Source organism: Zootoca vivipara, chromosome 11 (genome assembly GCF_965207765.1).
Source record: "Zootoca vivipara chromosome 11, rZooViv2.hap1.1, whole genome shotgun sequence".
Classification (NCBI taxonomy): domain Eukaryota; kingdom Metazoa; phylum Chordata; class Lepidosauria; order Squamata; family Lacertidae; genus Zootoca; species Zootoca vivipara.
In genome coordinates, this window is record NC_142594.1 from 53,080,894 (window position 1) to 53,102,127 (window position 21,234).

Here is a 21,234-nt window from a genome sequence, read left to right on the forward strand (position 1 = left end):
AGATTTATATGAAGCAGCCCAAAGGTTTCATTAAACCAAATGAGGCACATCTAGTGTGCAAGCTGCAGAAAGGACTTTATGGTTTGAAGCAAGCAGCGAGGGCTTGGAACCAGAAACTCCATGAGATGCTGGTGCAGCTTGGGTACAAGCAAGGGACTGCTGATAAGTGCTTGTACACCAAACAAAGGAATGGACAGTTTTCGTACATTTTAGCCTTTGTTGACGACCTTTTAATTTCTACGTCAAATGAGAAAGACTATAAAGACATAGTCAAACACCTCAACAGGGAAGTAGAGGTCAAGGAACTTGGAAAAGTGAAATACTACTTGGGAATTCAAGTTGAGAGAGAAGAGGATGGATCGTTCTTACTCAGCCAAAGGCAAAAGATAACTGAACTGATTGAAAGCATGCAGATGCAGGACGCACACCCAGTTGCGACACCGATGGCCACAGACTTCTTGAAGAATCAACAAGGTTCGAAGTTGCTGCCAAACAACACGCAATACAGGTCAGCGGTCGGCAAACTTTTGTATTTGGTTACCACATGCAGACCTGACCTGGCAAGTGCAGTGGGGATCCTAAGTAGGAAAGTAAGTTGTCCCACTGAGCATGATTGGGCTGGAGTTAAGAGGGTTGTTCGTTATCTAAAGGGAACCATGGACTGTAAATTAAAACTGCCAGCTGTCAGAGACCCTAAACTGCTTGGGTACACTGATGCGGATTGGGCTGGGGACAATAAGGATTATAAATCCACAAGTGGCTATGTTTTTATGTATGGGGACGGAGCTATTGCATGGGGCAGCTATAAACAGAAATGTGTAGCTTTATCGTCCACAGAATCTGAGTACATTGCGGCTTCGGAAGCTTGCAGAGAGATCCCCTGGCTGGATCAGCTCCTGAAGGACTTTGGCGTGCCAAGAACGGGACCTGTCAGCTTGATGGAGGACAATCAGAGCAGTATGAAGCTGACACAAAGTGAAAAGTTCCTTGCACGCACCAAACACATTGGGGTCAGGTACCACTACATACGCCAGGTGATCGAGGATGGACTTGTTGAAATGTGTTACTGCAACACTGACCAGATGACTGCAGATGTCCTAACAAAGCCCCTGCCAAGAGAGAAGTTCCAGGATCTTCGTGGCAAGCTGGGACTCTTGGGTGGTTGATTAAAGTTATTTATGTATGTTTTTGTGTATGTTGTGAATTGCCTGAGAAGGGGTTTTTGTGGGATGCAAAGGGTTAAGTGCAGTCAAGTCACAACAATCCCTAGATAGTCCACTTGGAGGACTGAGGAGGAGGATATGACTAAGCGTAGTTTCCTCTTCCTTCACATGCAAATGAGTTGAGGAAGTGGCAGATAAATCCCGAAGGAAACAGCCATTTTCCCTCTCTTGGACCAGACCTCTTGGACTACACACATCTTAGTGAGTCTCTCCCTCAAGGCCTCCAGCCTAGAGAGAGAGATGAGATGGAGTCTCACTTCTTATAAGTGAACTTCACAATGTATATATTACCTTTTAACTAAGCAAGTCTACCTCTTGAGTGTGCTGTACCTCGAGATGCTTGTAAGTAAACATCTTTTATACTTTTAAGAGCATTGTGTTGTGTCTTTTCTTTTAAGAGGAAAAAAGGGGAAATACCAGGAAAATACACTTTATTTTAGTGGCTTAAATCAAGCCTGCGCAAACGTTCTTCTGCTGTGTATTTTGCAAAAAGGGGAATGTTTTACTCTGCTAAAGTTTTGTGCTTGCTAGCGCAAGCGGGGATAGGATATATTAAACAATATCTCCTCATCCACATTCCTGAACATTCCCACACAAACTACACATGACATTGTGCAGACTTTTTTTTAAAAAAAAAAGTGTGTGCTTAAACTGGACAATTTTACTTCTAAGAAAAAAACGAAGCTGTGGGACTCTGCTCTGAAACATTCTCCAAATCCAGATTGGGTCTCTCAACCAGTTCCTGCTGACAATCCACACCCGATTTCCACCCCCCCCCAAAAAAAAAAAAATCCTGGAAACCATAGGTTGCTAAGGGTCCTGGGAATTATAGCTCTGTGAGGGATAAAAACTAAACATTAGGAAGAACTTCCTGACAGTAAGAGCTGTTCGACAGTGGAATTTGCTGCCAAGGAGTGTGGTGGAGTCTCCTTCTTTGGAGGTCTTTAAGCGGAGGCTTGATGGCCATATGTCAGGAATGATTTGATGGTGTTTCCTGCTTGGCAGGGGGTTGGACTGGATGGCCCTTGGGGTCTCTTCCAACTCTATGATTCTATGATTCTAACTATAGTTCCCATTATTCTTTGGGGTGCATGTTATGGCTGTGACCACAGGACACACTGTCCTTGTCAGAGGACCCTGGAGGATCTGCCATAGATGTGTTTTCTGAGGTGAAGCATAAGAAAGACAAAGTTGAGGCCTCCTGTACTGTTTTTCAGCTCAGGCCCGCGGCTGAGTGCACTTAGTGAGGGGGCGGCTTCAAGTGGTGCTGCCCTTTGAGGCTGTGTTTGTGCTTGGGGACGCCTGTTGCCATGAAAGGCGAGGGAGGGCTTGCGGCTCGTGGCTCACAGGCTGCCAAACAGCTGCCAGACCATTGCAGCCCTTCTGTCACTGCCTGCCCAATACCTGATGGACATGGACAGGCTGGGTTTAAGTATCGTGCCTTTGCTTGCCAGCTCTCAGAGGAGCAAACCCACAGCGACTGCCTGCCTTGATCCTTGAGCACCCGAATGCTTTAATCTTTGCAGATGAGCAGTAAAATCACTTCACTGCTGGAACGTCCCATTGATAGACGTACTGTGTCTGAAGACCTTATTAAGCCATGCCCGCTCTCAATTCTAAGGTGGCTTTAGAAGGCAATGGACTTGCTCATCAGAATCGCAGGCTGGAGGAGGCCAGAAGTCAATCTTTTCCCACCACTCTGAGGCAGGACCATTCATTCACCAAGCCAACCTCTTCCACCACCCCAACCCAATCAACCTGTGCAGTCCAGGTTCCAGAAACGGAAAACACATACACTTTGACAAGGGCTGTAGCTCAGTGGTAGATCCATAGCTGCCAAGTACCCCGTTTTCCCCAGGGAACCCCTGTATTTTCTTACCGTTTCCCGCAGGTGTCCCAAATGGCAAAATAACCCGTATTCCCCCGGATTACGGAGCTCCTGCCGGCGGCCATGTTCATCTGGTGCCGCGCCGGCACCGGAAGTCACTTCTACGCACTTCTGGACATGCGTAGAAGTGACTTCCGATGCCGCTGTGCCTATTTCCAAAATGTCCACAGCGCCAGAAGTCGCTTCTACGCATGTCCGGAAGTGCGTAGAAGCGACTTCCGGTGCCGTGGCGCTGCCGATCCTGGATTTTTCAATCCGGAACTTGGCACCTATGGGCAGATCATCTGCCTTGCATGAGGAAGGTGCCAGCTTCAATCCCCAGCAGCTCCAGGTAGGACCACAACCCAAAACTATAGAGAGCCACTGCCAGTCAGTGTAGACCAGGCATCCCCAAACTGCGGCCCTCCAGATGTTTTGGCCTACAACTCCCATGATCCCTAGCTAACAGGACCACTGGTCGGGGAAGATGGGAATTGTAGTCCAAAACATCTGGAGGGCCGAAGTTTGGGGATGCCTGGTGTAGACAATACTGAGCTAAGGGGACAAATGGCCTGGCTCGGTATTAAGTAGCTTCCTATACTTGTGCTACAGAAAGTGCTAAAGAACAAATAGCTCCAGGTGGCTCTGGAAAGAAAACCAACTAGGAACTAAAAGTGAAGGCAAAAATCCCAGGTTTGGGACCAGTCTGACTTCAGAAGCAAACCAAGTGGTTGCTATGGCGAAGAAGCACCCGTGAAGAAGCAAGTGACCCTAGAACAGGCTTCCTCAACCTCAGCCCTCCAGATGTTTTGAGACTACAATTCCCATCATCCCTGACCACTGGTCCTGCTAGCTAGGGATCATGGGAGTTGTAGGCCAAAAACATCCGGAGGGCTGAGGTTGAGGAAGCCTGCCCTAGAACCTTCTGCAACATTCCCAGGGATTCTGGGGTGCAAATTTGGGATTACAGTGGTGCTTCACTAGACAAATGCCCTGTAAGATGAATTTTTCGCTTAACGAAGAGATTTTTCGAGCGGAGGTTGCCTCGCAAGACAAATTCGTTTTGTGAAAAATTCGTCTTGCGAATCACGGTTTCCCATAGGAATACATTGAAATTCAATTAATGTGTTCCTATGGGCAAAAAAATAATAAAATTCAATGCATTCCTATGGGATTCGCTAGATGAATTTTTCGCAAAATGAATTGACCTACAGAACGAATTAAATTCGTCCAGCGAGGCACCACTGTACTTGGGGCAGACAAATGTACCATAACTCAGCATCAGAGCAGAAGCTTTGCATGCAGAGGATCCCGGGTTCTCTGACATCTCCAGTTACAATTTTGATGGGAAAGAATCTCTGCTGGGATCCTGGAGGGGTCCTAACAGACAGTGCAGACAAAAGAGAACTACATGAACAAATAGTGCCTTGGCAAATCTAAGAACGTAAGACGAGCCAAACTCACAAGCAGGACCCGAGCACAAGAAGAAGAGAAGAGTTTGGATTTGATATCCCGCTTTATCACTACCCGAAGGAGTCTCAAAGGGGCTAACATTCTCCTTTCCCTTCCTCCCCCACAACAAACACTCTGTGAAGTGAGTGAGGCTGAGAGACTTCAGAGAAGTGTGACTAGCCCAAGGTCCCCCAGCAGCTGCATGTAGAGGAGCGGGGAAGCGAACCCGGTTCCTCAGATTACGAGTCTACCGCTCTTAACCACTACACCACACAAGGGCAACTCTCCCCTCCTGCAGTTTCCAGCAACTGGTATTCGAAAGCATTGCTGCCTGAATCTGGCAGCGGGCCAGGCTTGGTCCATACTGCAGCAATAATTTACCCCAAATGGAACTGGGACATGCCATTAGCCCAAACCATTGTGAAACACAGCTACTCACCTTTGACTGTCACCAGCACAGAGCTGTATGTTTGCCCTGCCAGGTTGGAAGCCGTACACGTGTAGAGACCGTTGTCAACCTGCTTGCAGAAGAGGATCTTCAGCACAAAATTCTCCTGCTCATCCTCGTAGATGATGTGCCTCCGCCCTTCGAGGATGACCTCGCCATCCTTCTTCCAGACAATCTCTGGCTTGGGTTCTCCCGTCACGTAGCAGCTCATCTTGGCATGTTTCCCCTCGGTGACGGTGAAAGTACGCGTCGTCACCCCGTAGGAAGAACCGCCATCGCCCCGGAAGCTCTTTGCCGTCAAGCTGGCAGCCCTCTCGTAGTCAAGGGAAAGGCTCAGGCCAAGTTTCGACCGCCCTTCCAGGGAGGTGTATGCCGAGGAGATCAGAGAGTCGGCAGTGGTTAGGTCTGTCTTTCTGATTTCTTCTCGCCTTTTTTGCAAGTGTGAGAGCAAAGGGGAGGTCTTGCTGCTGTCTGCGTCGATAGCATGCCTTGTGCCACCTGGGCTGTAAGAATCTGGCGTGTCCACCACCAACGCAGCTGCTGCGCTGGTGGCCCCAAGGGGGTTCTCTGCACGGCAAGTGTAGGTCCCGCTGTCCACCAACCGAGTGCTTTGGATCTTGAGGGCATTTTTCTCCCCCTGGGTCTCAATCTGGATGCGGTTGGACTCTGACCGCCCGCCCAGGTGCCTCCCGTCTTTCTCCCAGTTCACCGAAAGGGGTGGGCTACCCTGGACAATGCATTTGAACATGGCGTCTTCTCCCATGATGACTCGGATGGAAGTGGGCTTCTGGATGAAATAAGGTGCCGATTCTGTCACAGTGGTCTGCTCCCCAACTTTGATGCTAACTGCGGCAAAAGCTTCCCCAATTGAGTTCTTGGCCCTGCAGATATATTGACCACTGTCATCCAGGCTCAAGTCATAAATGGTTAAACGATATAGATCGCCATCTTCCACCATTTTAAATCTTCCCCCCGTCTGGATAGGAAGTTTATCCTTCTCCCAGCTCACCAGTGGAATGGGATTTCCAATGATCTGGCAACTGAGTGTGGCGTCTTTCCCCATGGATACCACAAAGGCCTTAGGCCTGGTCAGGAACCTCGGGACTCCACTGTAAGAGTTGAAATCCATCTTGATGGCCTGGAAAGACGAAAAAGGGGGGAAGCAACTGTAAGAACAATGCCAGTTGTTTTTTTAACCCTCCATAGTAGGCATCTCCAAACTTCAGCCCTCCAGATGTTTTGGGCTACAATTCCCATCTTCCCCAACCACTGGTCCTGTTAGCTAGGGATCATGGGAGTTGTAGGCCAAAACATCTGGAGGGCCGCAGTTTGGGGGTGCCTGCTCCATAGCATTAAAGTATCTGACAGCAGCCACAAAGAGCCTGAATTTCTGGACCATAATGTTTCCAGCTTTGAAGTAACACAGCGTCTGAGCTTCAAGTTGGTCTCTCATTACAGAGAATCCCCACCTAATTCCTTCAGGCAGTTAAGCCTGAACATATTCAAAGCCAATCTGTCAAGAATCTGAGCGGAATTACAAAATTCCATTCACTTGTGGAGGATATACGTTTGAGCAGCTGGATGCTAAAACATTTACCCTCTCCAAGCTAATGACCATTTCACCACAACTGGAAATAGGAAACATTCATCAATCTCATATAAGGTATACCTGAGAGAGCATTTCCACCCCCAATGTTCAGCCCAGACACTGAGGTCCAGCTCCAAGGGCCTTCTGGCGGTTCCTCACTGCGAGAAGTGAAGTTACGGTGAACTTGCCAGAGGGCCTTCTCGGTGGTGGCGCCCTTCCTGTGGAATGCCCTCCCACCAGATGTCAAAGAGATAAACAATTGTAAGACTTTCCAAAGACATCTTAAGAAAGCTCTATCAGGAAGTTTTTAATGTCTGATGTTTTGTTATTTTTTTTTATATTCTTTTGGAAGCTGTCCAGAGTGGCTGGGACAACTCAGGCAGATGGACAGGGTATAAGTAATAAAATATAACAATAATATTATTAAGCAAGTGGAGGCATGCTCTGGATTTCTTTTTGGGTAAATCAGTTTTTAAATTTTGTTAAGACAGTTGGAAATTGACCACTGAAATGAAAATTGCAGGATAAGACATTGCAAGGCCAGCATATGTTATGACCAGTCCTGTTATGACCAGTCCGGAGGCTGCATAAGACAAGATTGGCTCAAGTGTCACCTACAGACCATCGGCTGGCAATCACTTAAAGCAGGGTAGGCAATGGGATGCCTTCCAAGTGCTGTGGACTATATCTCATCCCTGACCACTGGCCATGCTGACAGGGGCTAGAAATGGGAGAGAATTTTGGTTCAGTTCACTTTTTAATATGAACATCCCAAATTCATACATCTTGAAACTTCTTGAACCAAAACACAGTTCTTCTTTGGCATTCACATCTCTGAATTTTGTAGTGCGCTTCTCCAACCAAATGATGTGTACAACAATGTGGGAGTGTGCCTATTTGTGAAAATAGCATACTAAAATGCATTATACTAGGGGGAACTGCATACAAAAATGTGTATATTAGGCAAAATTTGAACTAAAATGTTGGTGAATATTCATGAGGAATTCTTTTAAAAAAATTGCAAATTGATGCAGAAATGTGGTGAACTTAAGAATGGAAAAATTAGAAACTGCCAAAATCTGCCCATCCCTGGCTGAGGCTGATGAGAGTTATAGTCCAAAACATTCGGTGGGCACCACAGTGCTTCATATATTCAGCTCTTTGTATTTTCCCAACCAAGTCCACTAAAAGTTGCAGTATAAAGCCTCGTTCCCCACACTGAAAAACCACATGCACAAACATCACTTGTATGCAGAGCTCTCAAGAAGACTGAGACAAGTCATCATACCACCAAAAGTAGACTACAAAGCAAGTACCCAAAAAGTCTGACTAACCCTCCCAAATTAGGAGTTTGCACCAGTTGATTAACTCAGTGGGAAACTGATATCATTGGGTCCAAATATATGTCTTTGATGATATTACTGAAAATCCATTCATCATTTCAACCCAGTTAGATCAGTTCATGAATCACAATGTGAAACGATGCCTTTATTTAGACTTTCTTGTGCTGGAGGTACAAAACCCAACTACTAGCTTTTGTCTTTCCGAAAGATGGTTAAATTCTTAGCAACTGAAAAATGTAAGAGGACCCCTACTGGATCAGGCCATAAGTCCATCTAGTTCAGCATGGTGTTTCCCACAGTGGCCAAAACCTCATAAGCAAGACATGAGAACCGTGGTCCTCTCTTTCTGGCATCCCCCAGCAACTGGTGCTCAGAAGCATACTTTTCCTGAAGCTGGAGTTTGAATATAGCCATCTGAAATATACTCGGAGTCGAGAGTGAATTTCATGCTCTTTATTCAGCTCATAGTCATCAAGGAGAAGAAGAGAAGAAGAATCGCTCTTTTCCCAAAACCATCTGCTTATATACATTATTTACACAATGGGCCTTGCGGGATTGGCTACTTCAGGGATACACCTGTGGGCCAATCAGGTTGTGGATTGACTTCTGCCTGCAGCCTGATTGGCTGCTCCTACAGGCCAATCAGGTTGCAGATTCACTTCTGCCAGCCACCTGATTGGCTGCTCCTGCAGGCCAATCAGGTTGCGGATTCACTTCCACCTGGAGTTGGATTGGGTAGCTCCTGCGGACCAATCAGACTGCTGATTCTGAATCCTATTGTTCTAGGATTCAGCTCAGTACATAACACCATCATATATTAGTTACTATGCCATGTTCAAGATTCTTGTATTAATTTGCATGTTCCTTAACAGCTCAGGTCTAGGATACCCCCATATCCCTGCCTGATCACTGAGTGCTTATCAGCAGGTCCTAGTGAAGATTTATCCATTTTAAAATATTTTTAAAAGCCCCTGAGAGTACCTGGGTTTGAAAAGCCAACTAAGGCTTCCTTTTGTTGCCATGTTTCTAGGAACAGGTCTAGACTTCAAAACACCATGTCCAAGTGCGGTTTTGTCATTGCAGCAGTTTGTTTGTTTTGTCCTGGAGCTTTGGTAGGGAAAAGCTGAATTTTTCTTGGATTGGGTTTTCCATGGACTGCTGTTTGCTCCTTTTCAGCATCAAAACAGAGGTTTTCTTAGGGAAAGTACCAGGGCAAAACAAACAAACAAACCCCTTGGAGACAGAGCTTTAAAGTGCACTCCTAGGCCTGGAAAGAACCAGCACCTGATTTGGGATGATTGGTCCAGGCAGTTCCCTTGCACAGGTCGCCGAGCCAAAGGGGTGCAAAATTGAGAAGATCCATAACTGAGAAGATCCCTTTTGGGGTGGCAAACTTTGGCCTTGCACAGGGCGCCGTATTACAAAATGTTACCAAAGCCCACCCCTGAAAGCACAGCACAAAAGGAAGTCTGGATGTGGCCTGAGTTAGCTGTCAGCGCTGTGTATTGTAGCAGAATACAGTATTTCACAAACAAATCATGTGCAGCTTGAAAATTTCACTCATTGAAATACTTTATTGTCACTTGTACAACTTGTATACAGTGATATTACATGAGCACCTCCACTCAGCTCTTTTAGTCTTAATTCCCCTCGTTTACTGACGCACACCCACCAAACCCGAAAGTCAGTTGCCCTGTTGTTATCTTTTCATTCAGCAGCCTAACAGCCCACAGATAGAAGCTGTTCTTTACCCTGTTGGTGCGACTAATCATGCTTCTATATCTTCTGCCCGAGGGCAGGAGATTTAAAAAATGCCGGCCAGGGTATGAATCATCCCTAGGAATTTTCCTCACTCTCCTGAGGCAACGGTCTTCCGCGATGTCATCCAGCGGATTCACGGGACAGCCCATAATATCTTGTGCTGTATTCACCACCCTTCTGTAGGCACTTCCTATCCGTTGATGTCAAGCCAGCGTACCACACCATGATGCAGTATGAAAGGACGCTTTCTATTGTGGACCAGTAGAAGGAGATCATCAAATGTTGACTGACATCATTCTTTCGCAATACTCTAAGGAAATGGAGTCTCTGAGCAAAACCTCAAAAGGGTGGGACCTCATATATAGCTGCAGGGGCGTCGCTACAGGGGGCAGGGGGTGGGCCACCCCGAGCACCGCCCTGGAGGTGACAGACACTCGCCGGGGCCCCGCTCCCGCAATCGGCGACTCAGCCGATCCCAAAAACTTGCTCGGCTTGAGGCGGCGGCTGGCTTGTGCTTGCTCTCTCGCTCTGCCAGCTCACGCTTTTATTTTTGGCTGGGGTGGGCCCTGGGGATGGAGCCGCGCGCGGAGGCGAGGTGCAGGCTAGCAAGGAGGGGCGCCACACCAGCCTCAAGCGTGATGCCTCGCTGGCACGCCCCTCGCCTCCGCACGTGGCTCCGCCCAGGGCCCACCCCAGCCAAAAAAACCGGGGGGGGGGGAAGGAAAGCGTGAGCCGGCAGCAGCAGAGCGAGAGAGCAAGCCAGTCACCGCCGCACACCGAGCAAGGTTTTCGCTGGGCGGTGGGCTGGGCTCAGCTTGCTCCCTCCCTCGGCCGACGCGCGCTCTCCCTGGACGGAGTCGAGGGGCGGGCCAGCAAGGGGCGTCACAAGGATTGCCTCGCTGGCCCGCACCCTCAACTCCACCCAAGGAGAGCGGCGCCGCAGAGCGCCCCTCGACTCTGTCCAGGGAGAGCACCTTCCTTCATTACCTATTCACTGAGCAAGCGAACAAAGCACTCTCTCTAAGCCTTGCTGCACATGATCTCGTTGCATCCTTTCTACCTGAGGGGGTTAGGACATTTCAGCAGAGCACAACTCCGTTTCAAATGTAGACACTTAGGAATGTGTTTACAACCTTGGGAGTAATGCTGCTCCTAGCCCAAGATAAGGCACTACAAAAAACAATAGGCACAAGGCCTCTAGCCTGGCTAGTTAGCTGAGCTTATAGGTCTCTATGTGCATCAATAGATTTTGCTTTACTAATTTGTAAAGCCTGTTGTCTTTGTCCATGGGGTTTTCTTGGCAGGGATACTGGAGTGGCTTGCCAGTTCCTGCTCCAGGTGGATCACGTTTAGTCAAAGCTCTCCGCTATGACCTGTCCATCTTGGGTGGCCCTGCACGGCAAAGCTCAGGCATAGGCAACCTTGGCTCTCCAGATGTTTTGGAACTACAGCACCCATGATCCCTGACCACTGCCCCTGTTAGCTAGGGATCGTGGGAGTTGTAGTTCCAAAACATCTGGAGAGCCAAGGTTGCCTATGCCTGGCATAGCTCATAGCTTCTCTGAGTTATTCAAGCCCCTTCACCACGACAAGGGAGTGATCTACTGTAAGGACAGATCCTGAAGCTGAGGCTCCAATACTTTGGCCACCTCATGAGAAGAGAAGACTCCCTGGAAAAGACCCTGATGTTGGGAAAGATGGAGGGCACAAGGAGAAGGGGACGACAGAGGACGAGGTGGTTGGACAGTGTTCTTGAAGCTACAAACATGAGTTTGACCAAACTGCGGGAGGCAGTGGAAGACAGGAGTGCCTGGCGCGCTATGGTCCATGGGGTCACGAAGAGTCAGACATGACTAAACGACTAAACAACATCAAATTTGTGAAGTACTTTGATGTTTTTTGCAATCAAGCGCTTTTGATTGCAAATCCAACAGTGGAGATAGAACATAACTATCGTGTCTAGAAGCAAGTAGCCTTATCCTCCATTTCAAAAAAATCATCTAAGTTGCTAGCCATCACTACCTCTTGCGAATCACTATCTTCTGCATGAAGAAGTCCTTTTATGTTACAGTATTATGAGCATGGAGCTATTTACACAAAATACATGATTTTATCCACTTGCTGTTTTCCGAACCCTTTCCAGCTCTTTAATATCCTCTTTTGAGGGTGAGGTTGACAGAACTATACACAGTATTCCAAGTGTGCACCACCAATTTGTATGATGACATTATGATATTGGCAGTTTTGTGTTCAATCCTTTTCGTAATTATCTCTCCCATGGAATTTGCATTTTTCAGAGCTCCTGCACACTAGACCGGCATCTTCATAAAGCTATTCATTACAACCCCAAGGTCTCATTCCTGGTCAGTCACCAACAATTCAGACCCTCCCCAGATAAGTGTATATGTAAGATTTATTTTATTTTTTTGGCCCCAGTGTGAATCATTTTATACTTGCTTGCACTGAATTGCATTTGCCATTTTACTGCCCAGTCACCCAATTTGGAGATATGTTTTTGATGCTCCTTGGAATTCCTAGTTGCTTCAACTACCCTGAACAATTTTTTAATCAGCAAACTTGCCTACGTCACTGCTCACCCCTAGGTGTAGAGCATCTACACAGAAGTGGGGGGGAAATACTAATCTTTTGGGGACTCAATTTTCTACATCCCTCTGTGTACACTGCTGAAAACGCCTTGCTATACTCCTCCCTAGTTCCTGATGCTGCCATGTTGCTGGGAAACAAGTCAAAGTCATTTTGTTGTGATGTCCAAAACCACAAACAGTAACCATGGTTTGTTCTTGGCTTACAGCCCATGGATTGTTTGGAGGAAGCAAACCGCAGGCCAAGGTTCAGGTATCACGGTAAACTGGACTCTGGGTTATTTCCCAGCCAGAATGGGAGGGGTGGGGTGGGGAGAGGATTAGCACACTGCATGCTCATGTTAAACCCTAGTTTGCTTTTAACTATGGTTTAACATTATGTGTGAAGTAGGTTGTGGGTAAGTGGAACTGGAAAGCTCCTGGTTTCATTTCATTTCATTGAGAATAGCATCTGTTCATTTCTCCCTCCTATTTCAGGTTCTCCAAATGTTAGAAACCTATTCCCTTTTTAAAATGAAAGATGGGAACCCTGGAATTTATAGTTCATTCTTCAGATGGGGGCACCCTGTAGACACCCACCCATGTGCTTAACCCTAAGAAAACCAGAAATGCACCACTAATGGGACAAAAGAGAAGGAAAACTCCAGGCCCGATGAATTTTGGAATTATCCTTCTTTAGGAGTGTGTTTTAAGCAGCAACTCCAACCCCAACAAAGTACAGTGCAACCTCGGTTTATGAACACCTCGGTTTACGAATTTTCGGTTTACGAACGCCGCGGACCCATCTGGAACAGATTAATTCACTTTCCATTACTTTCAATGGGAAAGTTCACTTCAGTTTATGAACGCTTCAGTTTATGAACAGACTTCTGGAACCAATTACACCCATGCTTCGGGTTAAGTACGCTTCAGGTTGAGTACTCTACGGACCCGTCTGGAACGGATTAATCCACTTTCCATTACTTTCAATGGCAAGGTTCGCTTCAGTTTATGAACGCTTCAATTTAAGTACTCCGCGGACCGTCTGGAACAGATTAATCCACTTTCCATTACTTTCAATTGGAAAGTTCGCTTCAGTTTATGAACGCTTCAGTTTATGAACAGACTTCCGGAACCAATTGTGTTCATAAACCGATGTACCACTGTACACAAAATTCATTAATTTTCCCTTTCAAGGACCTCCTGACTGTGTCACCCACCCATGCGTCTGAAACCAGGAAATGCATGGGGATAAGGTCTGGAAGGAAGGGTTAAGGGCTCTGTGCCACTGCCTATTCTTTACAATGATTTTATGATTTTTCCCTCTCCACCTTTTTATTACTGTCAACAAGAAGACATATCTGCTGTCATATTTGCTGTCCACACCGCCTTTAATCAATATGGGGACCCCCAATTCTGGCAAGTGTTGACCTTGTGCCCCAAAGTTAGGCCGCATGCTCATGCCAGCCATGGCAAAAGCCTAGAGTCGAGTTGAGTCAGCCATTTCTGCCCCAGATTGCTCATCAGCAAGCACAGATGCTACCACCTGATCAGTTTTCGACTTCCTCTAATCCTTATATCAAACACTGTCAGCTTTTCTCCTCTCTTGAGCAAACGGCGCTACTTCTCTGATGTTACAAAACCCTACCATTCAGAAACACGCTACCGGCCTCTGTCTGTCACTTATTTCTTTCTGCCTGCAAACCTCAAACACGCATGCGCTGTGGTGGGTCTACTCTGCAAGTAACTCCTGAGCGGTGTAACAACCTCACTGTTCAGCTTCTATTTCTCTAGACCAGGCATCCCCAAACTTCGCCCCTCCAGATGTTTTGGACTACAATTCCCATCTTCCCCGACCACTGGTCCTGTTAGCTAGGGATCATGGGAGTTGTAGGCCAAAACATCTGGAGGGCCGCAGTTTGGGGGTGCCTGCTCCAGACAGTCTTCCCAAGGATACGGAGAGCTACGCACATAATTTTATTCAAGCACTTGGTGTTTAGAAGAGTTAAGCTAAGGAACAGATTTGCAACACCAAGATTCGGGCACAGGAATATGCTAAAGAAAGCAATTTCATATTGTTGCTAAAAGCAGCCCCCTTCAAGACATCATCCTATATAATAAAGTGCAAGTGTCTCTGCGTCCAGATTCCCTGTGTCCCTGTGTCCACGCTACTGCACATTTGCTCCACAGACACAGGGATTGGATGCAGAGACTGCACACACACACACACACACACACACACACACGCTCCCCCCCCCCACCTACCGTTTCCCTGCGGCCACCAACTGCTGCTCCCAGCCGGACTGAGCGTTGGCGGCGGGGGGGGAGAGAGTGTGCGTGTGTGCGTCCAGCAAGGACAGGTCCCGGGGTTCGGAGAAGCACTGCGCAAGTGCTTCTCCGAACCCCGGGATGTCTCCTTCTTGTCGGCGGCTGGGGGAGAGGAAGGAAGGAGGAGAAAGGGCTGCTTTCTCCTCCTTCTTTCCTGTCCCCCTGCCGCCGACAACAAGGACAGGTCCCAGGGTTCGGAGAAGCGCTGCGCAATCGCTTCTCCGTACCCCGGGATGTTCTAGCGCCCGTTTACTCAACGGGTTGAATTACACTAGTATTCTATATTTCAGAGGAATGGGGTTGTAGCAGTCTATCTATTCAAAAGATTGGCCAATTTGCTTCTAGAATCAATCTTTCATAGTTAACTTGTTACCTGGGATCATTTCTCGATCAGAACTGCCAGGCTGATGAAGATGAGAGTATCTTGGAGCATAAGCAGAATGGGGCTGTCTCTTGCCATTGCCACCTTACAGCCAATTCACACATATCTGAGATTGGGGCTAAGTGTAGGTCAAATGGTCTGGGTTTCGGGCAGGCGCGAACCCCAGCACTGTTTAATTTGGCAGCAAAATAGATATTTTCTAGCCTTTTTGAACAGATCTTATTTTTAAAGTTGTCACCTTTGGAGTTCCCCCGAGAAAACCTTCACAAACCTTCCCGTTTCGAAGCCCTTGCCCCTGTAAACCTTTCCAATCAACAACAGGTCGTTCATGGATAGATGGACCAAATCTGGACTTTGAGGGGGTACAAGTTTAAAAACTCAGTTGCCTCACACCTGGGGCAACCACACTTGACTGATGGGCCAATTTGGAAGGCCAAAGCTAGCTGTCCCTAGGCAATAAACTCTCTCTCTCTCTCTCTCTCTCTCTCTCTCTCTCTCTCTCTCTCTCTCTCTCTCTCTCTCTCTCTCTCTTCCAGTGTGCCTCCCAACAAAAGTAAGACAATAAATAAATCTTGATTTCAGTGCAATCATATGGCATTTGCACTGTGTAAACACAGTTCATTTAAAGCTCAACCCCCCATAAACCTGAGACCTGTAGTTTGTTATGGGTGCTCAGGACTGCAGCCCCGAGAAGGGTAAACTTCCCAAGGTTCTTTGGAGGGAGTGCTTAAAAGTGTAGTTGTGTGAACAGCCTTATTTCCAAGAAAGTGGGCACAGGCATGCAGCTTTAGCAAAAGTCGCATTTGCTAATATCTCCTGTGTGTCCCATTGGGGGGGGAAAGTGCATACCTTCTATATCGATCTGCATTCTGCAGAAATGCAAAAGGCAGGGATCGTTTGCCATCACAGACACTCCAGGTCACTGAGCTACTGCTCTTAAAATAGACTCAGCTGTCACTCCCCATCTTTTTTCAGAAGCCCATCTGTAGAAATGCAAGCTGAGAGGATCAAGGAGGGGCAGCTCTGGCGAGGCCAAATACTAGCATAAGAAGAGTGGCGAGGTCAGACAATTAACCAAACACAAAACTTTTCGTGAGTCTTAGTACTTTGGATGAAAACATCACTCCTTCAACACAGCACATCCACTCAAAAAGAATTATCTCCCTCTCTTGGCAGACACTGGCAACCCACACAGGTTAAAAAATAATAATAATCAAAAATTAAATATCCTGTTCCTTAAATCCCCCTACCCATCTTCTTCCTGTGCAAATCACTCTGCCGGTGAAACCACAAAAGACCACAGCCGCAAGTCATACTAAGCCCTAGGGGATAACTCTAATGTCTTGACCTTCATCTGTACTGCTAACCTCAATGCTACAGAAAACCACAAATAACATAGGCACAAGGCACACACACTGAGAGAACACCCGAACTGGTTCCTGGCAAGTTTTTCTAGCCCCCCCCCCCAAATTCAAACTGAAATTCAGGACCTTACCTGGAAGTCTCGTTAAACCTGGAAGTAGTAAGCCCCTTTCATTGGGAGGAGGGAGAGCAGATCTTTACTGAGTTTGCACAAAGGGGGGTGAAGCAGGTGCAAGGGGGCATGGGGAGACCAACACAATTTGGGTCCGTCCCCCCTACCCAGCGTGAGAATAAAACAGAAACCCCAGTGAAGTCAGGGACGTGGTAAAGGTGATCCCCTAGTCCCACTGCAGAAGCTTCAGCGCTTAGAGTTTAGCCTGTGAGTAGTCCCTCCCTTGGACTGCCCTCCTCCAGTCAAGTTAGATGGCTGACGTTCCTGTTCCTCTCCCCGCCCTGCCTCCCATTTCCAAAATAGCCTCGGGTGTCATTTACCAGGGAGATTAAATTTCATGCGGTGGAGAGACGAAAGGGCATCGTTTTAGGAAACCCACCGGGGCCAGACCAAAAAGCCCATCTCCAAAGAGCTTTTGTGCAGATATACCCTCTCCACGGGGCTGGGCCTAGTGCCGTTTCTCAAGTGCTTTCCCCAGAGCCAAGTGACAGGTGTCAAACTGGGATATGATGAGGGAGTGTTGCAAGCTGTTGGCAAAAGTTTATTAGGCTTCTTGCCTATGTCAACTTCAGAAGAGAAAGAAAGAGGGGAGGCTGGGGGATGTCATTCCAAGTGGCATTTCTGCTCCTGGATTTAAATTAAAAATATTATTGACTGAACCTTATTTTTGGCCTCCTACCATATATGCCGTAACATTTTAGAGACAGGTGATGAACAGGACTACTCCCAAAATTACTCAGTCCCAGGGTCAGACCTTCAAGCCTCTGCCCTGCAATTTAGCAGGAAATATAATAATAATAATTATAATAATTATAATAATTATAATAATTATAATAATTATAATTTATTTGTACCCCGCCCATCTGGCTGGGTTGCCCCAGCCACTTGGGGCAGTGTCCAACATATATAACAACACAGTAAAACATTAAACCTTAAAAAGCTTCCCTATACAGTGGTGCCTCACTTAACGAATGCCCTGCTTAACGAAATTTCCGCTTAACGAAAGGTTTTTTCTAGCGGAGGTTGCCTCGCTAGACGAATTCGTTTTATGAAAAATTTGTCTAGTGAATCGCGGTTTCCCATAGGAATGCATTGAAATTCAATTAATGCGTTCCTATGGGCAAAAAAAAATCCCCCAAAAAATCAATGCATTCCTATGGGATTTGCTAGACGAATTTTTCGTTATAAGAAAAGACCCGTGGAACTAATTAAATTCGTCTAGCGAGGCACCACTGTACAGGGCTGCCTTCAGATGTTTCCTAAATGTTACGTATATAATGACTCTGACGGGAGGGCATTCCACAGGGTGGGCATCACCACCGAGAAGGCCCTCTGCCTTCTAGTATTGCTGGTAAACATTCCCCAGCCAGTCACTTCAGACCATGAGGACTAGTCTGGTAAACCAAGGTTGGTATGTATGGCCCTTCAGAAGGGGACCTGTGGAAATGTCGTCCCCTCGTCCTCCACCTCCAGCCATTTCTACAGTTCCCCAAGGGTTGCCATTGGGTGAATCAAACCTGGGATCCCTTATGGTGCAAAGCATTACTTAGTGGCCGAATTACGGCTCAGAGCTTCCAGCAACAATCCATCATTTATCATGTCCCAATAAAACTAGAGGTGTGCCAAATATTTCACCCTCGATCTCTCCTTCCCTTCTCCTTCCCTTAATTAGAAGAGAAATTGCATTCAAGAAATATTTAGAAATGAAACTTCTGTGAAATTTTCACGAGGGCTGCAGATTTTTGCTGTGCTTTACATCTGAGGGGTGGCCAGGGGGTGTTCATGACGGTCTTTCATTCTATAAATCATACCCCTGGCAGTCTGCACTCTGCAGCCTTCCTGGGTGCTCTCCTTTCCTGAAACCCTGATGACACCCTGAGCTAGGATTCCTGTCTGTTCATCATGAAGCCCTTTTACTTTTGAATAAACGGACGTGGAAAGGTTAAACACATAGAAAGATTTTAGAAGCAAAATCACGGCAGCTGGTGTTCCAGCAACATCTGGGGCAGGCACCCCCAAACTCAGCCCTCCAGATGTTTTGGGGCTACAATTCCCATCATCCCTGACCACTGGGTCCTGTTAGCCAGGGATGATGGGAGTTGTAGTCCCAAAACATCTGGAGGGCCAAGTTGGGGGGTGCCTGATCTGGAGCATAGCATGTTGAGTGTATTCTATCTAAATGAAGACAACCGGGCCTTGGGGGGGGGAGGTGTTCTGATCTGACCTTCTGAAGGAAGGATGGATAAAAATGAAATAATTACATGTCTGACCACGTTGACTAAAATAAAATAAAATAAAACCCTTAAAGCACAGTAAGGATATCAAAGGATTTCCAGCATGAGGGGGCAGGGTTTCTGTGGATAAACATCCCTCTCATTGTGGCCAACATGCTGGCAATCCAATGGGCAATAAGAGTGCAGACGGTACTTATTTAGTGTGCAGGGAGAAATGTACACGGAGGAGCCTTATCTTTCAGAAAAACCCCTCCCCCTTTTACTAGCAAAGACCACAAGTATTCATTCATTCATTCATTCATTGCCTTGATATACTGCCTTTCTGCCAAGGCAGCTTACAGTTTTTAAGATACTAAAATGAATAAATGATATGTAAAGTTGGCCCTGGGAGTAGGGGGGTGTCCACCTGAAGCAGACCCTAATACTGTCTCTGCCTGCTTCCTTCCTAGAACTCTTTGTCTTTCATCCATGACATCATGATGCTCCCCAAAGCCCAACAAAAGGTAAGCATTCAGCAAAAAGCGGAACTAATGAGGGGGAAATGCTTGTGCAAATATAATCTGATGTTTTATGTCATAGCTGTTGCACCATAGCTGCCAAGTTATCCCTTTTTTAAAGGGATTTTCCCTTATGCTGAATAGGCTTCCTCACGAGAAAGGGGAAAACTTGGCAGCTATGTGTTGCACGCTGTGGCTGCGAAGGCCTAGGAATCCAGCTGGCCTCCCTGGTGGGGGGAACTTGAATGCTACTTTGTGATGCTTCTCTTGGTTCTAATAGAGCTATTGTTTTGCTGTTCTCTTATGGGATTTTTCAGCACAGAACCACTTCCATTACATGAATGGCAGGTAGGGTTGCCAGACTCAATAGAGGGCAGGACTTCTGTGCCTTTAATTGCCCTGCTCTCTTTTGAGTCTGGAAACCTTAAGGAGAAACCAGCAGACCCTTTGCTTGGAAATCAAACAAAGGGTCTGCTGGTTTCTCTTTAAAGTTTCCAGACTGAAAAGAGAACAGGGCAATTAAAAGCACAGAAGTCCTGTCCTCTATTGAGTCTGGCAACCCTAACGGTAGGGAGAACAGAGCAAGTTAAAAGCTCTAGACTCCATCAGAAACATGCTTCTTCTTCCATACTGTCAATCACTGGAGCAACCACCTGTTTGCTTCACACGCATATATAGGGAGCCCAAAAGCTTTAGTGGAAGAAAGTCGTTTTGTTTTTGGATATGTACTTTGACCTTCGCTTTCCGGCTAGGCTGTCTGACACTCTTCTCTATTGCAAGGGAGAAAGAGATATGTCAAACAACTGAGCTGCATTATTATACTAATGAAACACAGTAGCTTAAGCATACAGCTTCCACGTTTTCAAAAATCACTTGCTGAAACAAAGGGAAGGAAATCCAGGAACAACACAGCCTGTGGTCTTGTGTTATTGCTCAAAGTGCCAGTGGTCCAGGCTCTTAGAAGATACTGGGACACACTCTGTTACTGGATTAGGGTTAGTCTCTGCTGGACCAGAGAAAGGTTCGTCTCTCTGTGTTTCTTGTTTCCAACAGTTTGCTGCCAGATAGAAGTTTCTGGGGTGTTCGCAGAAGGGCATGAAGGAGAAAAGCCCTTGCCCACGGGATCCGTGGTGGAGGAAGCTGCTGGGGCACCCGGAGCAGCAAGTATGATGCACACCCGGGGACGGGGTGATCCACCCACAGAGGCGGGGCAAACACCGCTCGCTTGGGGGGGTGCATCCCCGGCAGCCAGTGGCCGCACGCTGGGCGTATTTGCATGAATGGCGGGTGGCTCTGGCACCCCCAAGAGGATCGGCACACCAGGGAAGCGACTGCAGCCTGCCGGGGGGTGCGGATGCTGCCCGCTGGGCAGCGCTGCACGCCAATCACCAGGCGGATTTTCGATACAACGATCACCCAAACCTGCCTGCCAAGGGTGTGAGCGCCGCCACTCCGAGCCGCCCGGGGGAATTTTATCACACACACCCTAAGCATGGCACCTGGGGCGGACCGCTCCCCGCGCCCCCACCTTCGTCTGCCAGTGCACAGGGATGTACTTCTTTTCATGCCTCCTGCATCTTCCAACTTTCAGTTTCATGTCGGCAGTTCCAGAAGTACAGTCATACCTCTAGATACGAATGCTGTGGATTGCATACAACACGGGTTACGTACGTGCTGAACCCGGAAGTAACGGAACGGGGTTACTTCCGGGTTTGGCAATTCGTCCATGCGCCGAATCGCACAGAGATTCGGCGCTTCAGGTTGAGTACTGCTCTGGGTGCGTACGGGGCTCCAGAACGGATCCCGTTCGCATCCAGAGGTACCACTGTACAATGCCTCTGAACCTGTCAAGGTCAGCAGAATTGCCCCGTTACATGCCACACAGATGGCACAAGGAGTAACATTTGGGCAGAGAAGATGCAACCAGCTTTTACCACCTCTACGGAAAAGAAGACTGGAAGAGAGCACATTAGATTGTCTTTCAGTGTTTGCCTT

At 47.3% G+C, this 21,234-nt stretch overlaps 1 protein-coding gene across 35 annotated transcripts in view; it reads right to left on the reverse strand.

Annotated features, from left to right (window-relative positions):
* Window positions 1-16,743, reverse strand: part of OBSCN (obscurin, cytoskeletal calmodulin and titin-interacting RhoGEF) — a 304,918-nt gene extending 288,175 nt beyond the window's left edge. For all 35 annotated transcript variants that reach the window (XM_088654044.1, XM_088654041.1, XM_088654038.1 and 32 more), the window contains exons 1-2: window positions 16,470-16,743; window positions 4,982-6,128 (exon numbers count right to left, since the gene is read on the reverse strand). In XM_088654044.1, the coding sequence (XP_088510170.1) occupies window positions 4,982-6,119 (1,138 nt within the window). In that variant the 5' untranslated portion in view covers window positions 6,120-6,128; window positions 16,470-16,743. The remainder of the gene's footprint in view (window positions 1-4,981; window positions 6,129-16,469) is intronic.
* Window positions 16,744-21,234: the final 4,491 nt, after the last annotated feature.